This window comes from Carassius auratus, unplaced genomic scaffold (assembly GCF_003368295.1).
Source record: "Carassius auratus strain Wakin unplaced genomic scaffold, ASM336829v1 scaf_tig00022400, whole genome shotgun sequence".
NCBI classification, from domain to species: Eukaryota; Metazoa; Chordata; class Actinopteri; order Cypriniformes; family Cyprinidae; genus Carassius; species Carassius auratus.
The window spans coordinates 321,827-338,561 of record NW_020525181.1 but is presented as its reverse complement, the minus strand read 5'-3'; the positions used below and the strand labels follow the sequence as shown (position 1 = coordinate 338,561).

The 16,735-nt window shown below is 36.4% G+C and overlaps 2 protein-coding genes across 2 annotated transcripts; one reads left to right on the top strand and one right to left on the bottom strand.

The window, feature by feature from the left end:
* Nucleotides 1-470: 470 nt before the first annotated feature.
* LOC113077365 (uncharacterized) lies at nt 471-3,519 on the bottom strand. Its single transcript, XM_026249773.1, has 4 exons — nt 3,460-3,519; nt 2,086-2,418; nt 889-1,206; nt 471-610 (listed from the first exon to the last, which is right to left on the bottom strand). Exons 1-4 carry the CDS (start codon nt 3,503-3,505, stop codon nt 543-545), a joined length of 765 nt encoding a protein of 254 aa, XP_026105558.1. The 5' UTR covers nt 3,506-3,519; the 3' UTR covers nt 471-542.
* Nucleotides 3,520-9,691: 6,172 nt separating this feature from the next.
* LOC113077351 (uncharacterized) lies at nt 9,692-12,350 on the top strand. The gene is made up of 5 exons (XM_026249760.1): nt 9,692-9,773; nt 10,167-10,508; nt 11,113-11,226; nt 11,369-11,421; nt 12,282-12,350. Exons 1-5 carry the CDS (start codon nt 9,719-9,721, stop codon nt 12,348-12,350), a joined length of 633 nt encoding a protein of 210 aa, XP_026105545.1. The 5' UTR covers nt 9,692-9,718.
* The last annotated feature ends 4,385 nt before the right edge of the window (nt 12,351-16,735 follow it).

Sequence of the window (16,735 nt, the reverse complement as noted above, 5' to 3'; positions counted from 1 at the left end):
TTGTGTATCCTGTGTGGTGTATTTATGAATCATGTGTGGGCATATGTGAATGTAGTGTGTGCATTTATCTTTATTGAGACTCTTTTAGCTCCATAGAAGCGTGTTTTTACTGATTCACGTTGATGCGGAAAATGTTGCAGATTTACAATCATCCTCTCAGATCACGTGAGCTTTTCCCATCTGTAATCACAAAATATTACAGAGAGAGAAATGAACAGCTGTTACAATAACTCTGTTACAGAATTCAGCACATCGGTCATCAAGTCTGAAATGAAACTGTACTGTGTTTGTTTGAAGCCTGAAAAAAATTACCAGACTGAAGCCAAATCTCACAAGTTTTCAACAAAGACATACCAGTACATTATTTTACCTCATTTGACTTTCAACATATGCCCAAGGTTGTTTTTCACCTCGTCTGTGTGTGAAAAATAAACACACACACACACACACACACACACACACATACACACACCACACACACACAATAAAATCTAATTTTGCATATAAGACAATATAGTATCTGTATGTAATACTTGCCTTTTCTAAAGATCCTGCAGTGAGCCTCTATAGCCACGAAGAATAATGACACGTATCCCTGTGTCAGACGAGCCTGAAACCACACAAGAGACTTTAAGACCTATTAGGCTATAATGATAATAAATATACAGTTCTAAAATAGTTTTAAATATGTAAGTAGAATATATGACAATGGAACAGACGAACTATATAATTGGAATTTTACTTTCAGAAAATATTTTTCTGAATGATACAAACATTGACAGCCAATCAGAAACTGCAGGGTGTGCTATGATAAACTGTTCGCTGGTGTGGACACTAGTTTTACAATTACAGTGTTAAACTTGATGCTCAGGACTAAATGATACTCACCAGTGACAGTAACTCTGAAGCTCCTCGTGATGCTGAATCTGCTGCTGTGGATCTGTAGTTTATAAAGTCCAGAGTCTGTGGTTCTGGTGTCTGTGATGGTCAGAGATCCAGTCTGATGATCCAGCTTCAGTCTGTCTCTGAATCTCTCATCACACTGATCATCTCTACAGATCTTACTCTGATCTCCAATGATTTCAGCAATGAGAATGTCATTAAGAGACCACTTCACTGAATTATTAGATTTTCTTATTTCTCCAGGATCTAAAGTGACAGATTCTCCCTCCTTCACTGACTTTCTCTGCCTCTTATCGTGTTCAGCTGCAGGAACACCGGAAACACACACACACACACACACACACAAAACAAATCAAAACATCTGCTTGAGTGATCCTTCGGCACACAAAAAAAAACCCACAACAAGAATTAACTGTGAAACTGTACAAATGAAGTTCCTGGATCTTGATAAGTTTAGTCCAAACCAAATGAAATGCAAAATGGCTAATATAAAGTGAAAATATCTTTATTCATACATATTATTACCCACATATCTATTATTTTGAAATATAAGTTTCTGCATTATAATATACACTTTTTGAACAAACTACTATATTTATAATGCTTTTCTAATCATTTTATAAGAACTACAGGTTCTTTACACATTTGCATACTTATTTTACATAAAATACCCTGCACTTTGAACTAAAGCAATGAGTATAAAATAACAGATGCATTTAGAAAAAAATTTAAAGTGATACAGCCAAGTATGGTGACCCATACTATCATTTAACCCATTCTAAGTGCACACACACAGCAGTAAACACACACACAGCAGTGAACAAACGAACAAAAGAATGAACACACACACACAGACACACACAAACACACAAACACACACACACACACACACACAGAGCAGTGGGTGGCCATTTATGCTGCAGTGCCCAGGGAGCAGCCGGGGCTTCGATGCCTTGCTCATGGGCTCCTCAGTCGTGACTCAAACCAACAACCCTAAGTGTGGGAGTCAGACTCTCTGACCACTAGGCCACAACTTCCTCCACAGGGGAATACACAGGAAATAAGAAATGGGATGAGCAGAACAAAACTAATAGAACAGGTACAGATAAAAACAGCTCTGAATATCAGTAAAAACAATAATGTTATTTAAACATAAACAGCCTACTCTTAAACATGACTCACCACGAACAGTAACATAGAAGATCATGGCACTATTGCTACCCTTGATGATCTGTAGTTCATAAACTCCAGAGTCTGTGTTTGTGATGTTTGTGATGGTCAGAGATCCAGTCTGATGATCCAGCTTCAGTCTGTCTCTGAATCTCTCAGTGCCATTATTACACTGAACATCTGTACAGATGTAACTGAGATCTCCACTGATTTGAGCGATGCGAGTGTCATTGAAATACCATTTAATCTTTTCTTGTTGGTTTGTTTGAACATCAGTGTGTAGAGTGACTGAATCTCTCTCCTTCACTGACACTGGCACTCCATCCGTCTCAACACCAGATGCAGCTGAAGAAGAAACATATCAATAATATTAGTAAAAAAAAAGTAAGTCAGAAAAACCTATACAACAGAAAAGTGCTTTGAAGAAAGATCAATCAAACCACATAAAAGCATCACTGATTCACACATTCACTCATCAGACAAACATACATGTAATGTGGTGCTTATTGTCTCTCATAATATGCACCTTTAATTCAACTTTAATTCAGACTACAACAAGGTTTTATATATATATATATATAATTGCTCAGTCAGTCAGCATAAACAAGCACAGTAGCATAGGTTCAGCCAGAGTTTGGCTCTTTTTATTTCGTTCTTGGTCTGAACTCAACTCTTGAAACAGTGTAAATGTTCTGCACCTGGGTCTAATTATTTCTACATCATTACCTTTCTGCCTTATAGCTTCGACAGGCAAAGTCTCCCTCATCACGTAAATGTGCATAAATGTGATATAAATATATTGTATGCTTTATTTGTATATCTACATTCCAAACAACTAATTGAGAACAGTAGTGACCTTGGCTTTAGAACAATGTACAAACAAATGCAATGAAAAATGTTGTTTGCTCTTCATATCACGACTTGTTTTATGGATTATTTCGATCATGACACATGACACGTCTCTTGGCTCAATCCCCAATGATTATACTAAGCTCAAAATGAACATTTTTTATCATATATAGTACTATATCATACTACTGAATAAGCTGAATAATTGAACTTTTGAATTCCTAACACAATGAAGTTGTAAATATTCAAGTTTACGCCTCATATTAGACATTTATTTCTCACAGGAACTATACATTCCACAATACTAATTAATGGCTGTATGATGCATTTACTACAAAAATTATGTATATAATATGTTAAAAAGTTGCAAGCTGCCTTGTTTTTTTATCAAAAAAAAAAAAAATTGTTGAATGTTAGAGTATTAATATTTAGGCTAATACCAGTCTGGATCAGGGTCTTGGACTAGACTAGACCTCTGGTTTGAGAGGGGAACTCTAAACTTATTAAATTAAATTAAATTAAAAATAAATTTCCTACCGTGCAAGAAGGATGTAGAAAACACGAGCAGACTAACGAAAAACATCTTTGTCCTCGTGGTTCCTCTCAAATGTGCACCAGCTCTTTTGTATGAACAGCACAGCATATCTTGACTACAGCTGCAGTGTTGTTATACAGTGAGTTATAATCGTCAGAGACCACAAGAAGCCTTTGAGAAACCAAAACGGAGATTTGAAAGAAGACTGATGAAGAGCGCTGGCAGCTGCAGTGAAAGGACTAAAATAATCACACTGTTAGTGTTTGGGAAAATTCACACACAGTTTACACACAAAGAAAGATTAATCAATGATTACATATCTAATATTTTAGAGAACAAACATCAGGTTTGTTTACACCAATGAGTCGTCCTTCATCTTATTCTGCCGGTAACTGTTTCTCGTGGGGGAAAGCTATTATCAACATTTGCATCTGTTAGTATCTGATTTTATTGCCGCTTGAATCCAGAATGTTGGTGTTTTTCACCCACTGCATTAAAAATCCCCAGCTGAATTACCTACTGTTTATTCATTTTTATTTTTGGCAAAACACCAAGGTTTTGTGGTAATTTCCCAGATAGCACATGTATGTCCCCTTACAAAAATGAGCCATGGTGTTACTGTAGTATAACTATACTAACCATGTTTTTTGGGCATATTGATTACCATTTGATTGTTAAATTATGGCTAGTGTAGCAAAACCATGGTTGAATTGTAGTTATAGTATAACTATAGTAACTGTGAATTACAGTATTATTAATTTAATTTAATTTATGCATTTAGCAGACCCTTTTATCAAAAGCGACTTACAGTGCATTCAGTCTATCAATTTTTACCTATCGTGTTTTAGTAAAACCATGGTTCGTTTTCATTAGGATCTGTTAAAGATTGATTCACCTGGAAAGCATCTGCTGTGTACAAACATCTGATAGACGTCTTTAAGATGTCAGATTAACTTACATTATAAATCATAAACATCTTAAAACATCTAAATGTCTATTTGACATCTGATAGGAAATATAATCGTATTGCAGATGAGCAAACACTAATAAATACATCTAGTAGATGTAAATGCAGACGTCAAATAGACGTCTCAATGATGTATGTGTCCTATCAGGGTTAGTTACCGTCTAAATCCACATCTTTGAGTTTACAAGAAGAGATCCATTCAAAAATCATGTTTGACTACTGCCATATACTTGCTGCTATTTGCATTCATTTTAAAGATAAATATTTGTATTACCAAAAGGCTGGTAAAAAATTACTTCCAAGAACAATATTTTGTTGATCTACCACAGCGAGAGGGAGCTGTTAAAAAAAAAAAAGAAAGAAAAAGAAACATACACAAGTTTGCACATTAAAAATATAAGCCAGACAGGTAGAGACTGCTGGAGCGCCACCTAGAGGATGAGCATGGGAACAGCTATTTCCTTGAAAACTGATGCCTTAAATGTTGTTTATAGTTCACTTTCACACATTATTCACAAACATAAATCAACAGAGTATAGTATCGATCAACAAGTGGTCTTCTTGCATCTTATAAATCTTATCACATATAATCAGTCCTCTAGGCCCAGTTGTTCAAAACGTTTCATCTGGATCCATCATCATCCATCTCACTTCTGTGCCAGTTTTTAAAGCAGCATTGGACTGGACCTGATCCAGATACAAACATTGAAAAAATACTGAATTCTCTAAGTCCATTAACAAATGCACAACAGAATTAACCACACACCAAATTTTATTTTCATAATACAGAAAATCTGAACTGAAAATACTGTGATGTTTCCTGTTATTGACAGTAGTTTATAAGCAAACCGAAGCTTATTTAAAAGGAATGAAATGTTTGGAAAGTAAGATCATCTGTTAGTCCTGTATGAACATGTTTCATAGCCCTGCAGTCTTCAGAAAAACAATAATACAATCATGTATCCATAGCTCTGTCATGAAACTCTAGATGGCGCAGTCTGATAGGACTAACTCAATCTGATAATGACATCATTATCACATGGCCAGCTGATTGGTTCTTTTCTGTATCAGCAGCCAATGAGCTCGCTGCTCAACATTCAAATACATGGCTAGTGCTTGCCATAGCTCATGCAGCACTCTTCAGAAACCCTCCTCCTTCCCCAGCTCCACCTGTATAGATCTGTTAATGAGTGTTTCCTGTAAGCTATGGGGGTCATTCATATATGTCACACGTGCACCTGCATCAGCATTTCTGACATCCACAGTTTCTGTGGATGTATTGACAGTTGCAAGTCTTGGTACCTGCTCTGCCGCAGCAGCAGATCTATTCCACCAAAGACCAAACACATGAACATTGCCATGTACATTACCATGTCAAATAGTGAACTAATCGTTCAATTTAACCGGTTTTTCTTAGTGAACCGGATGAACCGGATGAATCGTTTGAAACGGTTCACGTCTCCAATAAACATTAATCCACAAATGACTTAATCTGTTAACTTTATTAACGTGACTGACACTCCCTCTGAGTCGGAATAAACCAATATCCCGGAGTAATTCATTGACTCAAACAGTACACTGACTGAACTGCTGTGAAGAGAGAACTGAAGATGAACACCGAGCCGAGCCAGATGACGAACGAACACGCCCACTGCTGGAGCAGTTCTCGTTCTCGAGTCAAGAGCCGGGTGCATTGGATTTCGGATCATCAGTACACTGAACTGAAAACCATTTCTTTCGGACACGTCCGATTCGAAAACCGAGGAGCTGATGATAACTGCACATGTGTGATTCAGCGTGAAGCCAAATGAATCACAGAGCGTCTGAACCAAACTGATTCTTTTGGTGATTGATTCTGAACTGATTCTGTGCTTATGTAATGAGCCCAGGTAAACCCAGGGCTTGGATGAAGGGCAATCTGGCGAAATGTAAATGCATTTAATAACAAATACATCGTAATGGATTATGTGTAGTAAGTGGATCATGGTTACTGCGCTGATGACACCTAGTTTATTTACTTAATATCTTCAAGACTTAAATCGTCGTATGCACATTATTGCTGTTACTGTATTTGGGTGTTTTGTTGCAAAACTCATATGTAAACGTTTCATGATTATGAGGTTTTTAACTGACTAAAGTTATGATTACTGACTTTATATATTTGAATGTTTGATAGACGTGACACCATTACGTCATCGCTAATGACATCATTACGTCAAGCGTAAAAGAACCCCTGAACCAATCTCTTTAAGTTGTAGTCAGAAAAACCAGAAAGTCAGTCGAAAATCGAAAAAGACAAGGAGAATATATCAGCTCTTCCTTTATAATTTTATTAATGATGTTAATGTTATGATGTCTGAATGAATCCATATCTCACACATCTTACAATCTTACTTTATCTTGGTAAGCGGGGCTGATGAAGCTCTGAAATAAAACAGATATACATTTGTTATAAATCTTTCATTGTCACAGGCATGTAAAAACCCACTTAAGACACAAAGAGCCATTTTACTGACATGTAAAGCAATTTCATTTCATTTTTGTGTCCCAGAAATGTGTCTAGACTCTACAAATAATGTGGGGCCCATGCTGGCATTTTGCGGGCACAGTGAGCAGGCACAGAGAGCAGGGGCCAGCCCACACCAACCTAAACAGGCCTGGTGTAGATTTGCGTAAGGCAGGCCCAAAGCATTGGGCACACCGCAATGTCTGTCTGAGCTGGGCCAGACTTGATCCTGTTAATAGGAATTTTGTGGTCAGTTTTCTTTTCCTAAAGCCAAGTGGAAGAGAGTTCATTGTGATGTGTCCTGGTTGGGAAATGTGTCATTTCAAACCCAGTCTAAAGGATTTTATTTTTTATTTTTGAGTGAACATTGCTGATGTTTTTTGCAGAGATGGTACATGTTTGTATGACCTATGTTTGGATTGATGCTAACAGTTTAAGACAGTGTATTTGTATGGATTTTAGAAGGACTCATTATTGGTGAGGACACAACACCATGGTGAGGTTGGGAGGGAGTTCAGCTTCCTAAAAGCCTGATAAATTTAGCTGTCCGTCAGTCTGCTGAATGGCAGCAGACTGAAGAAGCTGTGTGACGGGTGTGTGGGATCACCTGTGATGCAGAGGGCTTTGCGAGTGAGAGGGGTTCCATAAATGTCCTGGAGGTAAGGGAGGGAGACCCCAACAATCTTCTCAGCTGCTCTCACTATGCATTGAAGGGTCTTTCGGCAGGACGCGTTGCAGGCGGTAGGGCTGCACGATGTAGAGAAAAAAATGACATTGTGATATTTTATTTTTCTGCGATATATATTGCGATATTTTTCCTTACAAACAAAAATCAGGTGAGCACACTTACATTCTCATTTTAAATGATTTAAACATCGACACCATTGTGTCAATTGATTAATATGCGCGAGGGAGAGAGAGCAAGACGGCGCTAGTGTTGTTTGAAGACGGCTCGCTCTCTCTCTGTCTCTCTCTCGCGCGCATGCTCTCTCTCTCTCTCTCTCTCTCTGTCTCTCTCGCACTCTCTCTCTCTCTGCCCTGTTAAACTTACATGTGGTTTTCAGTCCTGTCAATGATAAAATTTCACTCTCTGATGGTTAAGCTGTGCAATTAATCCGCGAATCACATTTGTCAAGGGCCGGGAGCAGCTGGCCCGTACAGTTAATGAATAACAGATAAACTACAAGAGCCTACATCGCACATCCTGCGATGTGACTATCGTGGATTTGTACATTGCGATATCGATGCTTAAACGACACATTGTGCAGCCCTAGCAGGCGGCATACCACACAGTGATGCAGCTCGACAGGATGCTCTTGATGGTGCCTCTGTAGAAGGTGTACATGATGGGGGCCGGGGCTCTGGCTCTCCTCAGTTTGCGGAGGAAGTAGAGATGCTGCTGTGATTTCTTGGCCAGTGCTGTGGTGTGGTCAGTCCAGGAGAGATCCTCTGTGATGTGCACACACAGGAACTTGGTCCTGCTCACTCTCTCCACAGTCACACTGTTGATGGTCAGTGGAGCAGAAGTATCTGCTGCACTCTCCTGAAGTCAACAACAATCTCCTTCATCTTCTCCACGTTCAGAGAGAGATAGTTTTCACTGCACCACCTGGCCAGGTGGCTCACCTCGCTCCTGTAGTTTGTCTCATCTCTGTAGCTAATGAGACCCACTACAGTTGTGTCATCTGCAAACTTAATGAAGAGGTTGGAGTTGTTTGGACAACAGCCTGACTTAGTGAGATGTTGAAAATGTCTGTGATGCACAGTCTCTCAGTACACACCCAGAGCTTTGCGTGCGTTGATCCTGCTGAGGGATCTCCTCATGCTGTCTGGGGTCAGCGTCATCACCTGGTCATTGGGACGTCTAAGTTTTTTTTAGGTTAGCTTCGGGTAATACATGACTTCTCCATTTCAAAGTATGTTCAGAATGACACGGTTCGCTCTTTGATTTTAAAAAACACAAGGTCAGTGCTGTCTTTAATACTCACGGTTTTCTTATTTTGTAATGGTGTTTAGAGATGAAAAATGTTTACTGATTTGTAAAGCTGTTTAATATTGACTATCTTCAATAACACCATTATGAAGCAGGTACATCATACTCCTACAAACACAGACATATTAAAGAGATCAAACTCTATCATCTGCAGAAACTGTGTTAAATTTGCATTTTCTACAGAGACACAGCTCTCAGTACTTCTGTTTCTCCCCTTCTTCTGTTATTGTCTTAATGTTAACCAAGCTTTTAGTTTTTCCCATATTACATGAACTGTACAGGTGATACTTACCTGAACGTCTTTCTAGTTCAAAGACCTTGCGGCGATAGTGAATCACAAGAGCAACTAAAACTGCAGCTGCAGCCACCAGCAGAAGATCAACACCAGCAATCCCTGCTACAGCAGCCGCAGACAGACCTGAACCTGAAACAGATAAAGAGAGACAGTCAATCGAGTGTGTCTGATCTCTAACAAACACTGGGGGAATCCCAGCATACCCTTTGGCCAACCAATGCAGTTTGGATGTTTTCATTCTGAAAAGACTGGCTTGATTAATGAGAGATATGATAAACATCTTATATTATCAATAGTGTACTAGTGTACAATAGTTGAAGAAATAACTGTTGTGAAACTGGACTACACTTCAACACATTACACACATGCTCACTCAGACGAGACAGAAAGGCAGAAGTAGATCTGTTTTTTCTTCTTCTTGATGTTACGTCTAAGACACTCTCAGATCATCTTTCTGCGCACCCTGAGTGATACTGTTCCAGACTTAGAGATGCTAGAAGATGTTTAAAGCAAAAACATTTGTTTCTTCCTGGCTGTGCGTTTGCTGTCTAGCTGGTAAGTTAGTATATTTTTGGGGTTATTGCTGATGTTTGTACAGAGCAACTGTGCACTATTTACAGCAGTCAGAAATGTATTCTTGCTAGTAATCCAACATACAATGTAGTCTGGATTCAGATTTAGTGCATTTTAATCACCAGTGTCTTCCATTTATCCAAATGTCCCGTTAAATCATGAATTTGCTTTAATACCAAACATAAACGCTATCTCAGTCAGATATTCTCATTTGAAGGTACAAGCTGTTTATATTTTCCATTAAGATAGAGCTCTAATGAACTTCAGTTCTACCATCAGTACATAAGAAAATTGGAAACTTAAAGCTTCATTAAATCAACTTCAGTTTCGTCTTCATGGTGTGTCACTACGAAGGTGTTTGTGTGTGTTCTGCAGGTGTGTTTGGTGATACAGATACAGATTCAGTGAAGCCTGTGTCAGTGACTGAAGGAGGTTCTGTCACTCTAAACCCTAGTCTCTCTGAAATACAGAAAGATGATGATATACTGTGGAAGTTTGGACATAACCGGTCTCTCATAGCTAAAATCAATCGACACACTGGAGTCTCTTTCACACATGATGGTCCTGACGGGAGATTCAGAGACAGACTAAAGCTGGACAATCAGACTGGATCTCTGACCATCACAAACATCACAAACACAGACTCTGGACTTTATGAAGTGTCCATCAGTAACAGCAGCTCACAGACTAAATACAGATTCAATGTTACTGTCTATGGTGAGAATGGTGAGAGTTACATCTCTATTATATTCTACCAAAAGCTCTTTACTATGGGAATTATTCTTAATTCTGCAAAGTAAAACAGCATTTGAATGTTTTCAACATCTTCTGCATTTCTCTATGACGCTGTAATTCCATTTTAAATATGAGTCCATTTCACTAAAGCCTACAGACAAGTAAAAATGTTTGTAAGAAGTGTCAAACAATGTGACCCTGTCATGCTGTTATGCTTTAAAATACTCCAAATGAATATATCATGCAAACACAGATACATGATGAACTGTATCCAATCTCAAGTTTATTATTTTTGCATACTGATGCATCTCCTCTATTCAATCAGAACAGCTTCTTGTTCTATGTAAACGTTGAATACACAGACATATTTGAGCTGTGTGCTTGCTTCTCATGTCTTCATAATAGGACTCCTTTAAGGCTGCTCTGATGCTGCATTTCAGTTTTATGTGTAGAACAGGTTTTATTGCTATTGCATGTTCACAAAGAATTAGGAGCAAGTAGAGAACGGCCATTAGCTGCGCTGTCCAGTCTCATTCACTCACATTGAAGTCTCTCTTTTGTTCATCCTCTCCTTCTTATCCTCCAGACTCTGTCTCTCTGAAAGTGTTGATCTCTGCAGCGGCTGCTGGATCTCTGTTGATCGTATCTGCAGTCGGGATCTTCTGCATCTACAAGAAATGTAGAGAAACTGATCCAGAAGGCAAGTGTTACCGATGCTACATCTGTGAAATTAGGGATATACCTAAATAACAAACCTGAAATAATAAAATAATTAAATTATGAATAAATAAAGAGGTTCTGTTGTTTTAATGCCTCTATTATTATTGTTCAAACTCATACAGAAGAGATCACTTACGCTGAACCAAAGTTCTACAAGAGAAACACGCAGAAAGCGGTAAGATCATTTATAACTCTTTTATATTTATTAGCAAATTACATGTTTTTGGCCCATGCATAAGTGCCCACACTTTCTTTTTCACTCTATAATATTCAGATTTGTACAAGAAACCCTGTGTGATTCTGGAGAACTTTAGGAAAACAAACGTCATGCATGCAGCAAAAATCAATGCAAAAAGCAAATGAGCAAAACGAAAAAGAAAGGAAGCTATAGTTTTGTGAAAAGATCATGCAGCATAAGTTGGTTAGCCAACTGCTTGCTCTCTCCACATAAAACAACATAAATGGACATAAATGCAGTGAAAATCGATTTATATGCACAAATGGGACAGTAGAAAACTTCTAACGGTTGAATGTTACAGTTCAGTGTGTTTTGGCGAAACCTGCATTATTTAACAGTCAAAACCAGTGTGAGAAAAAAATGGCTGTCTGCTCAAGATGATTTTAGCAAGTAAGAGTTGAGTTAAAAAAGAAAATGTGTAAAACAACGACAACAACAACAAAACCAGGGCAGTCCATTAAAGAAGTAGCTTGTTAAATACTGAGTCAAATGAACTTTATACCTCATGATGCAAACCATTAAAAAACAGAAGTGAAATTAAACACACGCTTCTGTCTAACGGAGCTGTCGCTGCTGTCTGGTATAAGGAAAACTTACTAACTACTGAGACAAACTAAAAAAATTATCTAAATGGGTAGCACTGATGTGAAGGACCCCTGGTATGTCCATACCATATGAAAAGTTATGTGACATCAGACATCTCAAACTGAATCTGTATAGTCAAGCAGGGCATTAACCGTGATCAACTCTTTCAGTTTCTCCTGGGCATTTGTTTCTGTCTTTGTGTTCTCTTTCAGGAAGTCAAACCGGAGGATAAGACGGTGTACGCACATATCAAACGAAACACTGCTCAAACTGCTCTCTGATGATGTTGTGATTGCAGACAGTTGACATGCATGCTAGAAAGACGGCTATAATGACAAAGCTGTTAAACGTGTGTTTACATGATGTTTCAGAGCACTGCTTTCTGCAAAAAGCCAGTAAGCCTTTTTTTATGTAAACAGAGTCATCTGTTAATCTATTTTACTTTTCTTTTTTTGTGTTTGTGTGGTGCAATTCAAGTTTATGTTCCAAGTGATTTTTGATTGATTTGATTGTGTTCCTTAACATGTGTTTCAGTTATAATAGAGATCAAACATAAGCAAACATAAGGCATATACCTCGAAAGAAATGTGCTTTTCTTTGTTTTGGCAGACATGTGCATGAAGATGTGTCTGTACTGGACGTCTGTGGTTAGTGTATGTTAGTGTTTGCATGTCTTGAGGTGTGAACAGCGTGTGTTTCAGTGAATAGCATGTAAAGGATCTCCACAATTTGCATTACTCTTTATGAAAAACTGTTTTACTGCAAAATAAAATACATAATTTATGAATGCTAATATCTGACAAAATGTACAAATAGCAAAATATAGGCTGTGAAATATAAGATTAGCATCATATGCATCTGTCTATCGCTGATTTCTATCGATGGTTGACTTGCATACTAATGCAGTGTTAGTTTCAGCAGAAGTTACTTCCAGCTCCAGCAACACTTAGAAGACATTTCTGAGAAGTTTCCACTATTCTTGATGTCACACATAGATATCAAGAACGTGTCATGTTTGTCAGTTCACGTCGAGGACAAACGAGGTGAATCATTTTAATGCACTTGCAATGCACGATTTACTACAATTTGAAATCGATCGAATTGATTGCTATAAGCAATAAAAAAATAAATAATAATAATTAGTATTGTAGAAACATATTCAACAGTTGCACTTTTCATGGATTGGCTTTCCTTCAGAGATAAACAATAAAACTTTTTTTCATTATTAGAAAGATCCACAGAAGAAGAAAAAAGTTTTTTCTTTCTTTCTAATGCTATCATGAAGTGGAAACATAAGTATCCCTTTATTTAATAAACTGTGGCCAGATATACTTCTTAATAAAGTCAAAGACATTCATTTTAAAATAATTCAGCCAAATTAACAATGTTTTAATTTTTATTAGTAAGTTTAAAGAAGAGTATTAAACAATTTTTGTTTGTTTGCTTGTTTTGTTTTTTATTGTAAAGAGGAGTGACAGGCTATTTTGCACTTATATTTCAGTTTTACAAAATTACTTTAGACCGAAACTTTACTGTTTATTTATAGTTTGTTACGATTACTGATGCAATGGTCTTGTTTATAAACTGATACTGGTTTACTGGAGATGGATATTGTAATCAAAATTATTAACTAATTTGCTAAATACTAAATACTAATACTGCACAAAGCAAAAAACATGTCAGTTGTACTAAGCTGTTTTCCTCTGATTTAAAGCTCTTATATGATATTTTAATCTCAATACAGAAGAGTCGTAAAGCTGTTAAGACATCTTTGCTGCTGAAAATGAATGTACTAGTTGTTTATAGGATATTCATTTTCTTTTTCTTATATAAGATGAAAAAGCTCGGCTTTCATTTTTTGATTGATTTCTGTTGGTTTATAACTTTATATTCCCCTGTTGTTATTGCAACAAAAAAAATGCTAGAAAATTGTAATAAAAAAAACACCATGTTCTTAAACTGTTAGACTGACGCTCTCTAGTGTTCACACAGTAGAGTTTCCTTTACAAGAATCGCTCTACTTTTAAACAATTGAGGAGCTATAATGGAGCTCACAGTAGAGCAGCAAATCAATGACATACCATGGATGTCCCACATTGGAAAAAATCTACAAAATGCTTATTGTTGACAGAAAGTTTAAATACTCTTTTGTACTGTTTGGTGTTTTTAAAGTATCCAGGTCTAAAAATGATTTTATTGACTAAAATCTGACTAAAATGCTCTGGTTAAAATGCTAAAATACATTTTGTTGACTTAACCTTGACTAAATAAAAACAGGACAAGGTTTGCTAAATATGATAACTAAAATGTATATTCGACTAAGACTCCATTACAAATGGTTGACAAAATTAATACTGCTACTAATTAATAGTAATCTTATTTCTAAAATGTCAATGTTTATCTTCATTGACTAAAATAAAACTAAAATGTTGAGACTTTTAGTCGATTAAAACTAAATAGGATAAGGTTGACTAAATATGATAAAAAACAAACATGGGATTAAGACTAATATTGAAAATATCTGACAAAATCAGCACTATTCAAAACATACCTTACCAGCATATGCTGGGTTTTTTTTCAACAGGGAGGAAGCTTTTAGACAACTGTCCAACGTTGTTTCCAATTTATGTTTCTGAAACTTAATTTTTTTTACTTATACTGTATGTTTGACCAAGAAAAGGCTGATAAATAACAGATAAACTACATTCTTAACGTCTTATATATTCTGCAATCAAATTTATGAATGAGCACAGTTTAAATACTGCAACCTGCAGGTGTTATTACATTTAATTATTATTATTTTTTATTTTTTTTGCAATCAGTTAATGCAGTACAGTATGCAAAAAGATTAGGACCAAGCAATAATAAAAAATAAATAAAATAAAAACATATCAAGATTAAAGTCATTATATTTCGAGATTAAACTCGTTAAATTTTAAGAATTTTTTTTTTTTTAAATAAAATGTTGAGAATAAACTCATTCAGTTATGAGAAAATAGTCATGTTTCAAAGAAAAAAAAAACTTGTTAAATGACAAAAAAAAAAAAAAAAAATCCAAATAAAATGGTGAGAATAAACCCAGTCGTGTCATGTTAATTTAATCTCAATGGACAGTGCAATTGAGAATAAAGTTGTTATATTTCGAGAACAAATTCATTAAATTATGAGAAAAATAGGTAGTTAAATTACAAGAATGTATTGTTAATTTTAACTAATTGTGATCTATTCTACAGAAGATCCAAAGTGCAAGGGAGTGTTGAACCCCCAATTGATTTAACTTGACAAAAAGTTTTACTGGAATGATTGTATTAAATATAAATTTTTAATCAAATCTAAAGGGCCTCGTACGGAGGCTTCAAAGTGTTGCAAAACTGAATGAAGACAAAGAGCCCCAGTATCATCAGCTGACCTGTTGATGATGCTGATGATGGCCGAATAAAAAGATTACTTAAAGATAAGTAATCACTTAAAGATTTTCATAACTGCTGAAGTTAAGGCCACTGGTCTGTAATCATCTAAACAGTTAATGTTTGGATTTTTTGGCACTGGAATTAAAACAGCTGCTTGAAAAACTTGCTGGGACTTAATTGTAAGCTATGTATATGGTTACCTCAGTATCTTTCCACTGATTCATGTGCTGAAAGCAGATGTACTGTAAACTCCCTCAGAAACTAAACTATAACATCATTTGACCACTAGACGGAAGAATCATGTTCTCACACACACAAAAAATAATAAACAAACAATGTTTCCCCCTACTTCAGTAGGTGGAGCTAATTACTCTTGCCAAAATTACTATTTCCACATATAGAGGATATATAGTACACCACTTCTTTAAAAAGTCAATTAGCATTCAAAAAACAAAAATCATTTCCCATGGTATCCATAGTTTTTAATTTGAAATCTTATATGCAAGACGTGTTTTTTTTTTTTTTTTTTTTTGGAAATAGCATTTTGCCATTGCAAAATTGCAAGGACAAAACAACCCTGATAGCACACCTTCATCATGGAGACGTCTACTTCTCGTCTGCAGATGTATGTTTTTAGAGTGTTTGCTTTAACAGACGTCTCTGAGAGCCTTGTTTGGAATCTTCAGACATTAATCTTATTTCGCGTCTGCTAAATGCATTTATTTAATTTAACTTGAAGAGCAGTCTCTAGATTAAGATGTTTTTTTTTTTTTTAGCCATGTCTGTAAATAAAATACACAAAGATTGAATGAAATTCTGCCTCCTTTATCTGATTTAAGGAAGAATTGTGCAAAATCAGTGTTCTTTGGTTGGAAACACAATTACATAAATTAAATAGTATTAACAACCAACTTAATTTCAGTTTCTTTACATATTTAACATTGTAAATACATTTAGATTAATTCATTAACATGTAAATACATTTATAAAAAGTCCATAGAAATGATGAGAAACTGAAAATGTATGAGGTAGGTTGTGGGTGATAAATCACAGGCACATGACTCTTCTCTGGCTGGAGCGCTGCTGAGTCTCACACAGTCTAAATGGAACCACTGTTTGGTTCTGATTATCGCAAGCAAACATGTCATCAAGCTCTTTAGGCTGTCTGCAAAAGCACCACAACACAGCCTTTTCACATGCCCTTCTTTTGGGCTGGAGGATGTTACCTTGACCAGTCGCTCTGCTCGTAAGGATCG